An 18,955-nucleotide genomic window follows, 5' to 3' on the forward strand; every position below is an offset into this window, starting at 1 on the left:
GTGGACAGAACTTTTGAAATTACATCAACACTTATATGGAATTTTCATGATTGGGTGTAGATCTACATTAATTATTAATGCCATTTCCTTTGGGACTGAGCAGCATTTAGGGGAACAACAAAAAACATGTTGGCTATGATTAAGGCTTTGTAAGCCGAAACCCGTTAGACTCTTGTTGCTGGACTAGAGTGCCTGTATTTTAATTAATAAAAAACAAATCTGTGGATAGTATTCAGTCTCCAGCTTTGGCGTTCCTCCGGGCTACTTTATCGAGGAGCTAATTTCTCCTCAAAAAAACTAAAGTATGGTCATCCATTTATCTTACCATATAGTTCACCAGACTCACCCAATCGAAAAAATTTAAATAAATGACATTAGAGTCCCTATAAAATATTCATCTATTTCTACATCAGGCTGGTTGGTGTTGAGCAATGAACAAATTCTACTGGATGGAAGGTGTTGTATAAAAGAGGTAGAGAGATGTGGGGTGTATCCAACATTCTGTGGGCAGAGTGCTTGAGAAATAGCACAGTTTATGGCAAAACCAGATCATGTGAAGAAATTTCCCCAGTAAAATAAAGTGACTTCAATAAAGTCTTTGTCCATACATGCTGAGAATCCTATTTACAGACCATCCCAGCTCCTGCTCCTTGGAAGCAAATCCACCTAGTGCACACTGTGATGACTTCTTTCCACAAATGACGATGATCCTTGGCCAACGCTTCGAGAAGTCCAAGCCGAGTCTTGTAGTAAAACACTTTCTTCAGACAGAAGAGTCATGTGAACTCTGCCCTCTTCCACAAGAAATATCTGTGGCTCGTGCCATTTGTAAAATTTACACTATTCACAGAGAAGGTTCGGACCTTAAAATTGTTCAACCTGTTAAATTGATCCAGGAAGTTCAGAACCGGAACAAGTTGATGAAATCTTGTGGAGAGAGAGAGACCAAGCAGCTTTCTGGATTGTTTGCTGTGCAGGGGTGCTCTGTACCCTAAGAGGGGAAAAAAAAGATCAATGACAACACTACTCTATTAGAGAGGACCAGTCATGTGCGTTTCATGACAATTTGCTATCAGTAATAAACATTGTGGCTCTGTATAGAATTGCCATTTTTTGTACTGAAAGCCAACCTCCAGGCTATTTTGTATAAAAAAAAAACGCATTTACAATCACTTTCATTTGTGTCCATTTTATCTGCCTGGAGTTCAGGTTTTAGTAACTGTGTATACAGGCACCTGTATTAAATACAATTATTTCTCACCCTCCAGGATAGGATGTGACAGTGTTGGCAGAACTGTAATGTATCTCCGTATTGTTCTCTCCTGGGGTAGCACCGGACCAGTTTGAAATACATTTTCTTCCAATCCAGTGTTCCTTTATCAGATATGATAAGCCTCTTACGGATCTAAAATAGAATAAAAAGAAACAAATGTATCATACTCATAAATATGATCTTTCAAACTTTGACATTCTATTAAGTTTTTAAAATCCACCAACATCTCACAAGTCAATGATAGTGCTGATGGGGGCCACAGAGGCCACTTGTGTTGTACAAGGACAAGAGAGAGGGTGCAAGGACAAGAGAGGGTGCAAGGACAAGAGAGAGGGTGCAAGGACAAGAGAGAGGGTGCAAGGACAAGAGAGAGGGTGCAAGGACAAGAGAGAGGGTGCAAGGACAAGAGAGAGGTGCAAGGACAGGAGAGAGGTGCAAGGACAAGAGAGAGGTGCAAGGACAAGAGAGAGGTGCAAGGACAGGAAAGAGGTGCAAGGACAAGAGAGAGGTGCAAGGACAAGAGAGAGGTGCAAGGACAGGAGAGAGGGTGCAAGGACAGGAGAGAGGGTGCAAGGACAAGAGAGAGGGTGCAAGGACAAGAGAGAGGTGCAAGGACAGGATAGAGGGTGCAAGGACAGGATAGAGGGTGCAAGGACAGGAGAGAGGGTGCAAGGACAGGAGAGAGGTGCAAGGACAGGAGAGAGGTGCAAGGTGCAAGGACAGGAGAGAGGTGCAAGGTGCAAGGACAAGAGAGAGGCACAAGGACAAGAGGGAGGTACAAGGACAGCAGAGAGGCACAAGGACAGGAGAGAGGTACAACAAAGCACAAAATGTTTCAATTTTCCCTATTGCCCAGTCTGCTATCAGAGCCCCCAAGAAATACACAGACCTTCTGTAAATGTAGGAACATGTGACACTTCTCCCCCCCCCCCCCCCCCAATCCCTCTATATTACAGCACTGGGTTGGGATGGCTCAGGAGAATACTAATAATCATACTAGGTAAATTGAAAATAAGACTATCTTGATAAGCAGTAGTATTCAGCCTCCGATTCTTACAATTCATGAATCATGATGGCTTGGATTTCTGAAATGTGCAAATTATCGCTAGAAAGGAAAGATCTACGAAGAAATATTCAGTTCCTCTACTGTCACCTCTCCCAGAATAGCACAGTGATAGTGCCATATTACTACTGTCATCTTACTGCAAGGCTGTCATTAAGGCAATACTATTTCAAAGCAATACGCTCACTAGTCGGCTTTTAGACTATTGATTTTTTTGCTCTGCAAGCATGCCGATTACACAGTCCAGTATACAGGTATCCAGTAGAAGGGAAATCTGTCTGTCCATCCATGTATTATCTATTCAGCAATCCATTATCTGTCTATTATTAGACAGCAATCCATTATCTGTCTATTAATAGACAGCAATCTATTATCTGTCTATTATTATCCATAATCTGTCTACTAAATGTCTAAAACCTATAAATCCATCCATCATCTACCTATTCATCATCTATTCATCCCTCATTCATTTATCCTTCCATCATCTATGCATCCATCCATTATCTGTCAATCCATTGATCTCTCTTCGTTCCTCTCAAAACCTCCTGCTCTCTAGCTCCCTTGTCACCTCCTCCCATGCTCGTCTCCAGGACTTTACCAGAGCCTCTCCAATCCTGTGGAACTCCTTACCCCAATCTGTCCAATTATCTCCTACTCTATTAGCTTTTAGGCGATCTCTGGAAACCCTCCTCTTCAGAGAAGCCTATCCTACCCACACCTAACAACTGTACCTCCATTTTATCCATCTGCCCATCCCCCTCGGTTACTGCCTTTTGTTTCACTTGACCCTCCCTTCTAGATTGTAAGCTCTAACGAGCAGGGCCCTCTGATTCCTCCTGTATTGAATTGTATTGTAACTGTATTGTCTTCCCTCACATTGTAAAGCGCTGCACAAACTGTTGTCGCTATATAAATCCTGTATAATAATAACAATAATCTATGCATCAATCTATCCTCTATCTGTTAATCCATCCTCTATTCATCCCTCATCAATCCAGCCATTCTCTACTTATCCATCCATTGAGGCATCCACCCACTATCTACCCATCCATTGATCTATGCATTCATCCATCCATCCATCCTATATTTATTCATCCATCATCTAGCTATCTATCCATCCATCACCTATTCATCCAGTCATCAGCTACTCATTTCTCATCTATCCATTCTCCATCCATCTATCCTCTATCTAACATCCCCTGCTTATCCATTCCTCATTTATCCATCTATCCTCTATCTATTCATCCCTCATCTATCCATTTATCATCCATTTATCCAACCACAGAATTATGCACACACCGTCTATTTATCTATCCATTGATCTATGCATCAGTCCATCCTATATCTATTCATCCAGTGATCAGCTATCCATTCCTCATCTATCCATGCTCCATTAATCCATTTATCATCTATTCATCCATTGATTCATGCATCCATCCATCCATCTTCCAGTCATCTATCCATCATCTGTCTATTCATCCATCCATCTTTATCTAAATTGGTTTCTTTAAGGGCTCTTTCACACGGTCCGCCTCCGTAGGCGGATCCGTGTTGCTCAGCGGGGATCGATCCGCGATCCCCGCTGAGCCGGCGGATGACAGCTCCGTCTCCGCTTGCAGAGCGGAGAGGGAGGTGTCTCAGCCCCCGCTGCCCTCTATGGGGGATCGGATGAGAGCGGACCGCCTGTCCGCTCTCGTCAGATCCGATCCGATTACTGAACGGATGGAAAAATAGGGTTTCCATCTGTCCAGATTTCACGGACAGGATCGGATACGGATGGCAGCGGGTGTCAGCGGAGGTGTCTCCGCTGACACCCGCTGCCCCATAGAGCTGCATGGAGGATCCGATCAGATCCGCCTAAAAAACTGACAGGCGGATGTGATCGGATCGCCCGTGTGAAAGAGCCCTAATACAGAAAGACCAGACTAGAACATTGACGTCACCTCTCGTTAAGGCTTGTTTAACACTGGTGCGACGTTGATCCGACTTGTGAGAGCACAAGTCGCATGACATGGCTCTCATAGGGAAACCATTATTTTGATGTCCTAACTCATCCGACACAAGTCGCTCCAACCTTTGAAGGGGTTCCTGCACTACTTTGGTCCGACTTCGTTACGACTTCAATGCCACGAAGTGTAAAATGTCATATCCAAGTCAGATTCCAAAGTTGCACTGAAAGTCGTGTGACTTTGGAGTCAGGTTAGTGTGACCCGGGCTTATATCACCCAAGGCCATCAGTTTCTCAGTTTATATTTCAGCTGGGCACAGCCTGAAATTCTTCCATAATACTTCCACAGATATATTCAATGATGTGTGATGAACACTAATGGGAACAATCTGTCCAGAAGAAGCCGCACAATATGATAGAGGCCAGTGGGACATATTAGGACAAGCTCTCTTTGTCGTAGCTAAAGCAATGCAATGAAAAGCCAACACAATGGCTTTTGTTTTTTGTGTGCACCTGGGGGTGTCCAGTTACCTGGCGTTCTGTAAAGTGATAGTGGCACAGCTTTTTCCACAACAGACGGTCCTCGCTGAGAACTTGCAAATCCGAGGACACTTGACCCAAGCAGACAATGTCCCTCCCATCGGTTAACCTCTGGATGATGTTCATTTGCAGACACAAGGGGAGATCGGTTAAGGTCATTCCCTTAACAGCGGGCTAAAGATAGAAAAGACAGTTTGTTAGGCTGTGAGGAATGCAAAGGGCTGAACACCACAACAGTGCACTTCTGATGTAAACATGCGACTTGGTGTCATAGGAAGAAGAAGAGCAGATTATCAGTACAAAGGGTCAGGAAGCCTACAGTGGCCCAGCAGGCAAGTTACGCAACATCGAACGTCAATGGTGCCAGGCCAAAGCCTGCTGGACTGCAGTTCCTGAAGGGCACATAGTTTGGATAGTATAGAAAACCTCATATTCTATTCTATGGAAGCTGCCGCTGTTGACTTTTCTTTCCAAAGAATACTGGTTATTATTAATCTAATGGCTTTGGTATTTTCCAAGGCACTGACCTGGAACATGTATATAGATCGGGAGTTCCAACTTTACACTAACTTTCTAACATTTTGTTTTGCTTTTTTCAGGTCATTGACTCCCAATATTAAAGCCTCAGATAGCCAGATAACAAGCATTTTTAGATGGAAGTCAGCTATGGCAGCCTTCTCATAAAATGGAACTTTTAAGTCCTGCTAGATCACTTTAGGCTGGCCCCTTTTGAAGGTACTGTATACCTATGTACTACATTAAAAAAAAAAGCCTATACTGTTTAAAATCCAGTAATACACAGTCTCACTCTGCTCATGCTCAGTTGCTCTCTATTTTTGAGCACTGTGCCGAAAAATTATAGGGCGATCTGTTGACAGCCTAAAGATTTACTACTGCTCAGGGGCTCTTGGCTTCAGCATAATGGCAGCCTCCAGCAAGAAGAAACAGGAGCAATACTGGAGGCAATTTACAGCACACATTCATTTTGATAACGTGAATATTAATGCGGAATGTATGTTCCTTGCTAAAGCCTCGTACACACGCAACAATTTCCGCCGACCTGTCGTCCGTCTTTTGTCGAGAGTGGTGTCTGTTGGTTGGAATGTGCTCTAGACTGCACACGAATATTCCCGCACGACAGAATTCTACTTCAGAAGTGATGTCATGTGTTGGATTGCTCTGTATGTGTTCTTTCTTCACTGAGCATGCCTAGTCTTGCTCATAAGATTTTTCCCCATCAAAATCTGTACTAATGAGACGAAAATCAGACGTGTTTTGATGGTCGACAAAAATTTTATAGCCTGCACACCAGGATTTTTTCGGCCGAAAAGTCGGAGTCGGTTGTCGGAAGCATCATACTAACAAGCCGAAAATCGGCAGATCGGTCGGCGGACGAAAATTCACGGCCCAATTTCCACTCGTGTGTACAGGGCTTAAAGAACTTTTTTTATTAGGTTGTTATAGGTATAGCTCCACTTTAAAGTACAATATCACTAATTGTTAAAAAGCTTAATGAAGCTTCTGCCAACTCCATTCAATTATGTAAACTATTACAGCTCCCCCAAGTGTCATACCAACGCCTGTGCACGATCATCCCATAGACTTCAATGGGTTGCTCCTGCAGCAGTGCATCCCATATGGGGTTCAAGTCTATGGGACATCAGTGTGCAGGTGTGGCTTGCCTGGCAAAACGTTTTTTTGGGCTGCAGATAGCATGGGAGGCCCCACTCATCGGAGAAGGCCAAAACCCACAAGGGGCCAGGGGGTATTTTTAACAATTAATGAACCTTTAACAACTAAGCAATTGTAGGAGATCTTGCAGTACCCTCTCACAGGTAGGTGGGTGCCAACTTACCCTGGTGATCTGTATGTTGTGCAGTTGTTGTAGCCAGTCCAGAATGGTCTCCATCCTAGGGACCCAGAAGTTAATGTTTCCTACCAAGACAGACTTGCCATGTCCCTGCACCAGTGTGCACAGTGATGCATACAGGGTCTGCAGCAATTCCTTTATCAGACGAATGTTCTGCTGATCATTCAGAACTGCCAGAAGAAAAATGTAAAATAAAATGGTTATTAAATGAATGGCACTTTGTTAGAACAAGGATCAGAGTATAAAAGGAAACAAGTGACAGGTCTTTAATTAGAACAATGATCAGAGTATAAAAGGAAACACGTGACAGGTCTTTAAAATTAAAGCTGAAATAACCCATAAATAGCGATTTATCAGTTTAAAAAAACAGTTACATTCCTGGCATGTGCCGGGAATGTAACTGTCACATTGGCTGGGCTCTCAGCCAAACTGTCAAATCATCCAATGTCTGGTGTCATAACTGATCTCATGTGCAGCATCATAGCAGTTGAAGATCAAACAGAGGCCAAGATTTCAGCTTCCTTGGCTGAAAAAGATAGGAGGAGGGTTTAGTTCCGCTTTAAGGCTGAACTGTAGTCAAAATAGCACTCCCCTGCTCAACTTCCTCCCTTAAAGTGAACCTGTGCTTTGTCCATGCAGGGCAGAACCATAACTAGTAGTAGTTAGTCACATGTACTTGGGACTTGTAATGTGGAAGATGATTCAGCACTCATCTAAGAGGCTTCATCAGTTCCTTAATATGTCAAAGACGATTCACCACTCATCTAAGAGGCTTCATCAGTTCCTTAATATGTCGAAGACGATTCACCACTCATCTAAGAGGCTTCATCAGTTCCTTAATATGTCGAAGACGATTCACCACTCATCTAAGAGGCTTCATCAGTTCCTTAATATGTCTAAGACGATTCACCACTCATCTAAGAGGCTTCATCAGTGCCTTAGTATGTTGGGAACATATTCCAGCTTCATAGCTACATAACTTGGTCAACTTATTGTCTAATTTACTTATCAATCTTTGCCTTTTTAAAAAAAAAAAAGAAGAAGAAGAAGAAGAAGAAGAGCACGAAACGCTATGAAATACTTACCCATGCTGTAGAAGTCACAGGGATCCCATTTACTGCTCAAGTAAAATCCTCCCTTGTGTTGAGACTGCACCCCTCCCACAGCAGATGGCGCTCCCATGTGCTCTGGCAGTAGACTGTTCCTTGGCATCCCCACGTCTTATGTGGGGTTCTGGTCCCTGCATCAGTCCTGATGAAGTCAGGGGCATCTAACTGCTAGAGTTTAGGCTGCAAGGACCGGTCTAACAGTGCAGAGGAACAAGCAGGAGCAGATGGTCCGAAAATAAATAAATAAATGCATTTCCCATTCCCCCAAGACATGCACAAGTAGTTAACCCTTTAAAGCTGAATGCTAGGGAAAGGAAAGCTTTAAAAAAAAAAAAAAGTTTTGCCTTTACAGTAGTAATAATTTGAGCAACAATTCTAGGTCACCTTCCTGCCCAGAGCCTGAGATTTGACAATAAAAAAGCAGCAGTCAACTTCTGTCACTCTGCTTTCTCCTCCTGTCAGCATGTGTGTGTGTGTATTCAGCACACCAGATTGGCTCCTACTTCTGCCCAGTCCTCTCCCAGTCTGAGCTCTACTGTAAAGGGAGTAAAAGGAAGCAAAATCAAAAATCAGTTACCTATACTAGATGCATGAAAAATATATTTTGTGATAAATATCTCGCTGCATTCTAGTGCGTGTTTTGTTTTACTGGAAAATCGGTTTCCTTTTTTTTGTCCAACTCGAAAGTAAAAAAAATAAAAATAATCTTAATGTTATTCCTGGAAGCAAAGCAGCATCTCTTAAGGTGACTGTTTATACTGAGGCTTTCCAAGGCAAATATTTATTTCTCCTGATTCGGGGCCCCTGGATTCCAACGACTGAAAACATCCTGAACGCAACATCGCTGCAGATCATCGAGTGCGGAGGGTAAAGCCGGCCCTATGCTACATATTTTCATCATCCAATACAGTAAAAAAAGGAGATTTTACTCCATATTCACCCTAAAGAGTACATTTTTTTTTATGAATTACTTTGTTACCGCAGCCAAAACTCTTCATATCACTTTGGATAGTGGAGGGGGTTTATTAAAGCCCCTTTGTCATTTGTCCTTACTGGACTGATATCCCCATCACGTCCTTTAAAATCATTTTTTGGAGTAATTATAATCAACGCTAAATTCTGGGCACAGCTGAATATATTTCTCAATAACAACAAAGGATATAAATTCATGTTGCATGCACCAAATGAATTTGCAAATGCAGATATTGCATTATAAAAGTAGCAGTGACATCATTACTGTACTATACATAGCCTCTGCAGTGAGCAGAGCTGTGGGAGGGGCCTACTACATGCTGCCTGCAAAGAACTACAGGAGGGGGCGGAGACAAGACCAGTCACCCTGCACAAGGAGAGAGCACAGCAGTGAGCGGTCTTTATTACCGGAAGGAAAAGTCTCACACTGGATTACTGCACAGATCTGGAAGAAATACACAAAGCACCCCAAGATTTAGGTAAGAATACCAAAGGCTCTTGTATGTAGATAATATTTGCTTGTCCCTGAGTTCAGCTTTAATTGGCCCACTAGCAACTCTGATATTCGTTCTCTTACAGAGCTATTGGTTGAACTAGATGGACTTGTTTCTTTTTTCAACCTGACTATATAACAATGTATATGCACAGAACCTGAACTTAGATTGTAAGCTCCTTGAGGGCAGGGACTGATGTGAATGTGCAATGTATATGTAAAGCGCTGCGTAAATTGACAGCGCTATATTACCTGAAATAAAAAATAAATAATAACCTCCAGCAAGGACAAGGGGTGGGCAGGAGGGGCGGCTGCTCTGGGTGCAGTTGTTTATTGATGGCATGGGGGCGCCCTGACCCTAACCTTAAGGGGGGGGGGGCAGTTTTGCATCTTTGCCCTGGGCGCTGGATGATCTTGTCCCAACGCTGACCTCCAGCATTTGACCATTGCAGTTGTATTGGGTGTCTGGCTCTGTGCACTGTGGTCCCACCTGCTTAATTCTACATCTCTTGTGTGTACAGCATGGACAAAGCATAGGTTCACTTTTAGCATCCTTACCCCCACCAGTCCTCGGTGGCCGATGACACTCCTCCCGCTCCCGAGTCCTGGCTCCTCCTGCTGTATTTCATAAAAGGTACCAAATGGCACCACGACTTCATTGCGCGTTTACCAACCCCCCCCCAGTCTGTGCCCACCCAAGTTCAAGGCCACTACATATGCAGTTCAAAAGCTGGCTCATGGCCATTTTTTTACATGCAACTGCTGTTCGTACCAGACATTTACAGACATTTTGTAAATCAGCTGATTTTTACAAACTGTCCGTAAATTTATGGACGGTTGGCAACTCCGATCCTTAGTCCTCATACACTGGCAGATTGGCCCATTAGCACCATATCCAGGCATTTTGGATCACCAGGGAGGTGCAGGTCCAGCCCCAGCAGCCGGTCAACATCTATGAAAGGCTAAACTATGCGGCAGCTGGATTCTGTACAGAGCGGTACCAGAGTTTTGGGCTGTATGTGTTCAGGTTCAGAATTCCCACAGAGACTTACGTCTCTGAAGGCATGTGGCCCTATATATGAATACTACTCAGGAACGCATCCACCAGCCACATATTTCAGTCTGTGCCTTCCGAGTGCTCAAAAATACCAGGATATAAAGCTAAACGTGCCAAGTTGCCCATGTGTATGTAGCCTTATTGGGTCATGGTTAAGTTAAGGAGGAGCACCATTGGCCAACAGTGGAGAGGAGCTCCATCTTTACCCTGATCCCCTTGGCCTCCATGTAGCATGCTCCTGTCCTTTTGGGTTCCTCTTTTGGTTTTGGGCCCCTGTAGAATATCACAAGCTGTACATGCAGGATATCCACTCCTGAACACAAAGCTGTGCTCTCTTACCTTTCTGAACCACCTTCTCCAGAATATTCATGTAGTTCTTCTGGGCAATGCCACTCAGCGAGGTCAGCTGGGACTTGGCTATCAGTTCTAGCAGCTGCAGAGTAAAAAAATAGGAATGTAAGTTTGGTAAAGGAAATCTATAGCCATTCTTTTCAAAAATATCTTCAAAAATATCTTCAATATATATATATATATATATATATATATATATATATATATATATAGCCAGGGCTTTTTTTCAGCGGGAACGTGGGGGAACGCAGTTCAGGCACCTCTAGCGCTGAATGTATTTTATGGCAAGGAGTACTGGGGTGTGCCTGAAGGTCTATCGATGCTGGCTGCTGGGGGATCTATTGTCGTTCGTAGAGATCTATTTTTTGTGGGTGTCTATTGTTGCTTGTGGGAGGGTCTTATGTTGCTAGGGGGTAAATTGTTGCTGGGAGAGGTTTATTGTTGCTGGCTGTTGGAGGGTCTATTGATGCTAGCTACTGGAAGATCTGTGGTTGCTGCTGGGGGTCTATTGTTGCTAGGATGATATTTTGTTGTAGGGGGTCAATTGTTGCTGAGGAAGGACTATTGTTGTGGGGGAGGGGGGGGGTCTATTGCTGCAGGAGGGTCTATTGTTGCTGGGGTGGGGTCTATCAAATTTCATACAAGTTACTTAGTAGCACAAAATTATACTTGGTTCTGTATTCTCTAAAAGGGGCGGTACTGGAAGGTGGGTAGGGGGTGAAACCTAGGGACCCTGCTCAGAGGTGGGTAGGGGGCAAAGACAAAGGGTGACTCAGAAGGTGATAGTTCCTGTACCTTTTCTCGGAGAAAAAAAGGCCTGTATATAGCAAATCAGAAAATAAATTGTCAAAAAGAAAAGGAAGACACACTTGTATAATGTTACTATATTACACTGCAATAGTGTAGGGTTCCTGATGCCATATCATCTAATTTAATACAAAGGATTGGAATATATTTGAATTTTCCAAAACATCAACAGCCTTGACATTGAATAGCCCTGAGTGAAGTGGGCTGCTGGCACAATGGTGGTGTCACATGGAAAATAGCTTGTATACGAGGATGTAAACTTCATTTTCCTGCCAGCAGCCCCGTCATCAGGTGTCAGACACTTGTGGTCGTCCGTCTTCCAGCTCAACGACATGTGACTTGTCACTTGTACCCGAGAATCATGACTCAGTCCCCGATCAACTTCCTTTCCACTGCATGTGCCAGCAGGTCTACACAGCAGGGGACCGCCGCACTGAACAGGTGGAACTGCTGGGTTCATTTGGGTTGACCGAGCTTCCAACTACCTGCTGTGTCTAAAGGGAAACTCCTGGAACACATTCATGCATCTATATCAGCCTTTCTCAATCTTTTCAACACAGAGGAACCCTTGAAATAAATTTCTGCTAAAAATTAAAACTCTACAACTCATGATACATTAGTGTGACAGTCAGTGGGAAGAATGCTCCTTACTCTTGTCATCATTGGGAAGAATTACCCCCTTACAGAGAGCTAAAAGGAACACTGGGGTCATTGGAAACTTATCTGAGAGGCAGAAATTGCCCATTTCTGAAGGAACCCCGAGCAACCTCTGGAGGAACCCTGGTTGAGAAACCCTGATCTACATAGTCATTAAAAAAAATATATATTTTCAAGTGCAAATAGTGTCCCTAACTTTGGTTTGGTATCAGACTCATGTAATCCTCTTTACATTGCAACTCTGACTGGGAGAGGAAGGGGCAATATTAGGGGCCAGTCATATGCTGAGAAGTAACACGCTGACAGGAGGAGAAACCAGAGGGGTGACTCCATCAGACTACTGCTGCTCTCTCGATAACCAGTTACACGCTGAGGACAGGGAGGTGACTAATGGTGGCAACACATACTTCATTTTTTTTTTCTTATACAAGATTTAACCGAAATGATCAAAATCACCAAAATATCGAATTGCCACAACTTCTCTTCTGATTGATTTAGACTCACTTTGTGTAAACTGGGTCAATGGGCCATGAAAGTAAAAAAACAAAAAACAAAAAAAAAAACAAAAGTATGAAAGCAGACCTACACTCAAAAAGTAAGGTACTGCCCCACCTGTAACTGAGTTGGATTTTTTTTTGGGGGGGGGGGGTGAGGGGGTGGTGACTACTGATTCCCACTTCCTTAATCTTCGCTTAGCCAGGGATGACGCCCTTTATCCTGCACCCCCCGCAACCTTCTAGGACACCTCATACCTCCCAGGAGGCTGCAGGGCCAGCCTCTCCTCACTACGTGATCTCAAACATGTGCAAAGGGGAGCGAGCCCACTTTGATTTATCAGGAAGTCACAGCTGGTTTCCAAATCCAAGATGGCGCACCAGGGACCCACAGTGGTGAGAAGTATCGGATGCAGGAAGACAGTGTTGGAATCTATGGACTGATAAGTACCTGATTTTTTTTAACTCAGCAGCAACAATTTAAAAAAAAAGAAAAAAAAAAAAACTTGATAACTTTCCTCTTAAACCATTCTCTTCTTTCTCCCAAAAAAATAAAAAATAAAAGGTTCGACTTTCAATATGTAATACATTTCTGCATTCCAGAAAAAAAAGATAAGCCGTTGCCCCCGATATTTATTGGGAATGCGGTTAGTCACCTATTCCCTGCAGTATCGCTTACACAACCGATGACATGCCATCAGCCAGGCATTTGCTTATATGTTATCAGCAGCTGGTCAATGCGACTGAGCTGCAGAAAGCAAACAACTGCTGGATAATCCTTTGACACAGCACAGTTCAATGTATCTGTGTAATGCCAGATAGAAATGACTGATCTAAATATACAGTATCTCACAAAAGTGAGTACACCCCTCACATTTTTGTAAATATTTTATTGTACCTTTTCATGGGACAACACTGAAGAAATGACACAGCTTGTATAACAGTGTAAATTTGCCGTCCCCTTAAAATAACTCAACACACAGTCATTAATGTCAAACAGCTGGCAACTAAAGTGAGTACAACCCTAAGTGAAAATGTCCAAATTGGGCCTAATTAGCCATTTTCCCTCCCCGGTGTCATGTGACTTGTTAGTGTTACAAGGTCTCAGGTGTGAATGGGGAGCAGGTGTGTTAAATTTGGTGTTATCGCTCTCACTCTCTCATACTGGTCACTGGAAGTTCAACATGGCACCTCATGGCAAAGAACTCTGAGGATCTGAAAAAAAGAATTATTGCTCTACATAAAGATGGCCTAGGCTATAAGGAGATTGCCCTGAAACTGAGCTGCAGCACGGTGGCCAAGACCATACAGTGGTTTACCAGGAAAGGTTCCACTCAGAACAGGCCTCGCCAAAGAAGTTGAGTGTACCAGCTCAGCCTCATATCCAGAGGTTGTCTTCAGGAAATAGACGTATGAGTGCTGCCAGCATTGCTGCAGAGGTTGTAGGGGTGGGAGGCAGGGGCGTAACTACAGGGGTTGCAGTCGCAACCGGGCCCCATGCTCCAGGGGGCCCTGTGCGGCTCCCCTGTACACCTGGATAGGAGGGGCGGCAGGGGCCGCATGTAGAGAAATCGCTGCCCTCCTTTTTCCTCCTGTAGCTGCAGGAGGAAAATGGAGGAAATTGGTTCCTCTGTATGCTGCCCCCGCCACTCCTCCTATCCAGTTCACTTGTGTTCTGCTGTCTCTGGGCCCCTGTATGCTCCCCTGGTCCCCCCCTACTGTGCCCCCCCACTCTGCTGCCCCCCCCCACTGTGCTGCCCCCCCCTACTGTGCTCCTTACCCTCTCCTGCCGGCTGCTGCAGGGGATGTGTCACAATAGAGAACCAGGAAGGGGTCGGTAAATAGGTAATTTACCAGCCAGCTCCTTCCTTTTCTGAATGGACAGAGTCATAGTCAGTGACATTGTAAAAAAAATAAAATAAAATGATAAAAAATAATACAATTAAAATACCAAAAAAATAAAATCAACTGACACCAGTGGGTGAACTTCCAGGATCGCAAAGGTCACACTTGCAACCGGGCCCTGGCATTGCGCCACTGTGGGGAGGCCCCAACATGGCAGGAAGGGGGCCCACTGCAGAACTTGTGAAAGGGTCCCGCAACGAGAGTCCCGCAACGAGAGTAAAGGGCCCCAGGATCAGTGGGAAGAGTCCCAGGCTTGAAGGGAAGGGCCCCGGCCAGGGGTCCAGGGGGCCCTTCATGGTTTCCTGCACTGGGGCCCTGAAGGTTCTAGTTACGCCTCTGGTGGGAGGTCAGCCTGTCAGTGCTCAGACCATACCGAAGAACTTAGAGCTGGAAGACTTCCCTGTGCCTGGCGCTGCGATCCAAGTCCTGAATGGGGAGCAGGTACCAGTATAATGCCAGTGTGCATTACTTACTGTGGGTCCTGCTCCAAAAGAAGTTGGTATAGTGAAGTATCTCCACTCATTGCCATCAGCCCTACTAATCTTATTACAACTTGTCCAGACTTCCTCTCTTGTACCACTACAAAGAAGAAGAAGAAGCAGAGTATGCGACGAGTAAATAAAGTTGCCCCCTATGCATATAATTACAAACTATATATGCAAATATTAAAGCTGATGTCCAGACAATCACTTAAATACAAAGATGAAATGCATAAAAAAGGGGGAAAGGGGGCTGTTTTACAGTACATGCCATAGCACTTTTATTTCTGTCCATCCAGGCTCTGCCCCGCCGCCATCTTTGGCTGGCAGGGGAAGGGACCAGATCTTTTTCTGCTGTAGCTTTACATATATTTATTTACAAGTCTCCTCTCCACCCCTATGGTGTGGGTGGACAGTTGTGGAAGAAGCTCATTATGAGCTCCTCTTTGTTCTCCTCCAATTAGCTTGTTCTTTTTAATGCAGCACACCTGACTGGCTCCTTGTGCTGCTTCTCCTTCCCCCTTTCTGAGCTCTGCTGTACAGAAACTGCAAAAGGCTGATACCATGCCCAATTCAAGTACTTAAGCTTGCCAAACACATAAATAGGAGACTATGCACAGCACCTAGGCTTTTTGGGTGGGGGGATGTACACCGGAGTTTATGTTGGATGGGCTCAGGAGCCTGACACACATTGATAAGATTTACACCAGGGGTGTCCAACCTTTTCACCTTCCTGGGTCACATTGGAAGAGGAGGAATGGGCCACAAAAAAAAAAAAAAACACTAACAAGGCTAGCTGATGAGCAGAAAACGTTGGGCAGATCACAAGTGATCGATCACTGATATAGCATATGTACCTAGCTGAGTATTACAATAAAATTGTAATATCTTTTATTATAAAAGTAAAAGAGTCAACATAAAATGATGTAAGAGGGGACTTTTATAGGGACATTTATGTGAGGGAGACTCCATTGTAAGGTGGACTTTGATGGAGACCCTGGAGTAAGGGAGACTCCAATGTAAGGTGGACTTTGATGGGAACTCTGAAGTAAGGGAGACTCCAACTTAAGGTGGACTTTGATGGGGACCCTTATGAAAGGGAGACTACAACTTAAGGTGGACTTTGATGGGGACCCCTATGAAACGGAGACTCCAATTTAAGGTGGACTTTGATGGGGACCCTGAAGTAAGAGAGACTCCAACTTAAAGTGGACTTTGATGGGGACCCTGAAGTAAGGGAGACTCCAATGTAAGGTGGACTTTGAGGGAGACCCTGAAGTAAGGGAAACTCCAATGTAAGGTGGACTTTGAGGGAGACCCTTAAGTAAGGGAGACTCCAACTTAAGGTGGACTTTGATGGGGACCCTTATGAAATGGAGACTCCAACTTAAGGTGGACTTTGATGGGAACTCTGAAGTAAGAGAGACTCCAACTTAAAGTGGACTTTGATGGGGACCCTGAAGTAAGGGAGACTCCAATGTAAGGTGGACTTTGATGGGGACCCTGAGGTAAGGGAAACTCCAATGTAAGTTGGACTTTGAGGGAGGCCCTTAAGTAAGGGAGACTCCAATGAAAGGTGGACTGTAATGGGGACCCTAAAGTAAGGGAGACTCCAACTTAAGGTGGACTTTGATGGGGACCCTTATGAATGGGAGACTCCAACTTAAGGTAGACCTTGATGTTGTCTTTGATGTAAAGGAGCTCTGATAGGACCCTGATGTAAGAGGGGCTCTGATGGACTCAAGTTTATTTGGAATTTCTTTGCTTTTTATCAAGTAATTTTTATAACAAAAGCGTATTACAAAAAAAAAAAACATTTTTCTGACAAAAAAAAAAAAAAACAAAACAATAAAATAAAACAAACATTTAAAAACAGTACCAAATTCATCATAGCATTTCACAGACTAAAGTAAATTTGCTTTATTTTATAGATGTTTTTTTTACGTTGTTATAAAGCAAAGCAACGAAAAGTAAAACCTATCCATTTAAATTTGATTTATTAATTTACAAAACTGATTTTGCTTTTGGCCTATTTATGGTCCTTGTATTAAAAAGCTTGGAGACTCTTGCACTAGAGAGTAGAACTTGCTCATAAAATTGAACGCTCATTACATAAATAAAAAGATCTCAAAAAGGCAATTACTACACCAGAAAACTGACACCTTGCTTCAACACAAACAACATGTCCAGGTTTGGATTCGATTTTGGATCAGGCAAAACATTTTCCAAATGTCTTGTAGAAAAATGTTGACAGGTTGATGGATTCCTTTTGGCCTTTAGGTTAATGATGGGAATATTTCTCACATTCCCGGACATTGTAGGGTATTGATGAGCTGAACTTTGAATCATCATCTAATATTGTTCTGCCAACAGAACGCATTATGGCGGGTTGTGAGGATCCAAATATACCAGATGTTCTCCCAAGTCGGTATGGATGGCAGTCAGTCCTCAGCTGAGCTCAGAAGAGTCTGCAATGGAGCTGGGACCTTATGGCCCTAAATATTTATCCACAAGTGTGAGATCCAGCTGACTTAAAGCGGAGCTCCAGCCCCACCACCAAAAAAATTAAAAAAGTCGGCAGTTACAAATACTGTAGCTGCTGACTTTTACTATTAAGGCATTTACCTGTCCAGGTATTCCGCGGTATCCTCACCTAAGCTGATTCCTGAATCAGCTCTCAGGTACTGGTGCCGCCATCTTAGGTAAGGGAAACTGTCAGCAAAGCCTTGCGGCTTCACAGATGGTTTCCTATCTCTCAAAAGGCTGTCTGCGGAGAGGGCCGAACTTCCGGCTGAGTGTGAAGCCAAAAGTGGGAGGGGGCACCTGTCAAAATCAGGTACCCGCGCCACACTCCACCCCACAAGGTGCCAAATGTGGCACCGGAGGAAGGAGGGGGGGGGGGGCAGACAAGTGGAGTTTCCCCTGTTGGGTGGAGCTCCGCTTTAAAGTGCAACTCCTGCCAAACATTTATTTGTTTTGGATATAGTGGGGGATAGTTGGAGTCTGGTAGGTTTTTACTGCCATAGTGGGTAAGTTAAAAAAAATAAAAAATAGCAAAGTGTCACCAGCACATTTCTAGAATGTTAATTTTTGGGGCCACTTAGGACCCCTCCCTTAGGCATGAACGACAAGCAAATAAAAAAGTTTTAAAAAAATCAAGTGGACTTGTGGCTGTTGAATCTTTTTGGGTCTAGGACCCAGTTCAAGGCCCCCATGCAGATTTCTGTTGGAGGGTTTTAAAACAGTATTAAACCCAAACATGTAATATATTGCAGCTTACCAATCCTTAGATGTGGTGGTGGCATTAGTTTTCTTTAGGTTCTTTTTTCTGTTTTCACCTGCTGATCTGGCCAGCAACACCTCCTGTCTTACAGTGCCCCCGCTCTGGATGAAGGAGCACAGGGGGAATATTTGGGCAACAGCATTGTCAGTCGGGGGGGGGGGGGCGGAGTGTATTTAAATCTGCTAGTACTTTTAACACTCCACTCCCCCCTTTGGGGAGTATTAAAAGTACTAGGAGCACAGGGGGCATATTTGGACAACAGCATTGTCAGTCTGCTTTGGGGAGTGTTTAAAGTACTAGCAGATTTAAATACCCTCCACTCGCAGACTGACAATGCTGTTGTCCAAATATGCCCCCTGTGCTCCTTCACAGGGGGCATTACTGGCCAGATCAGAACCTAAATTTGTTAGTGCATTTAAATCTGCTAGTGCTTTTAACACTCCACTCCCCCCTTTGGGGAGTGTTAAAAGTACTAGCAGATTTAACCGCTTGCCGACCGCCGCACGACTATTTACTGCGGCGGTCAGCCCCCACAGGCAAAGCGACGTAGTACTACGTCGCTAGCCTGTGAGGGTCTCAGGAGCGAGCGTGCGCCGCCGGAGGCGCGCTCCCGCGCGGTCACGGACCCCCCCCCCCGCGCATGTGACCGTCGGA

General features: G+C 44.2%; 1 protein-coding gene across 1 annotated transcript in view; it reads right to left on the reverse strand.

The window, feature by feature from the left end:
* Positions 1–403: 403 nt before the first annotated feature.
* FBXO32 (F-box protein 32) overlaps positions 404–18,955 on the reverse strand; it is a 43,475-nt gene continuing 24,923 nt past the window's right edge. Inside the window, exons 5-9 of the mRNA XM_082257938.1 lie at positions 10,665–10,758; positions 6,680–6,864; positions 4,816–4,998; positions 1,262–1,405; positions 404–991 (exon numbers count right to left, since the gene is read on the reverse strand). Of these exons, the coding sequence (XP_082114064.1) occupies positions 902–991; positions 1,262–1,405; positions 4,816–4,998; positions 6,680–6,864; positions 10,665–10,758 (696 nt within the window). The 3' untranslated portion in view covers positions 404–901. The remainder of the gene's footprint in view (positions 992–1,261; positions 1,406–4,815; positions 4,999–6,679; positions 6,865–10,664; positions 10,759–18,955) is intronic.

This window comes from Pelophylax lessonae (genome assembly GCF_965119305.1).
Source record: "Pelophylax lessonae genome assembly, chromosome: 5".
NCBI lineage: Eukaryota > Metazoa > Chordata > Amphibia > Anura > Ranidae > Pelophylax > Pelophylax lessonae.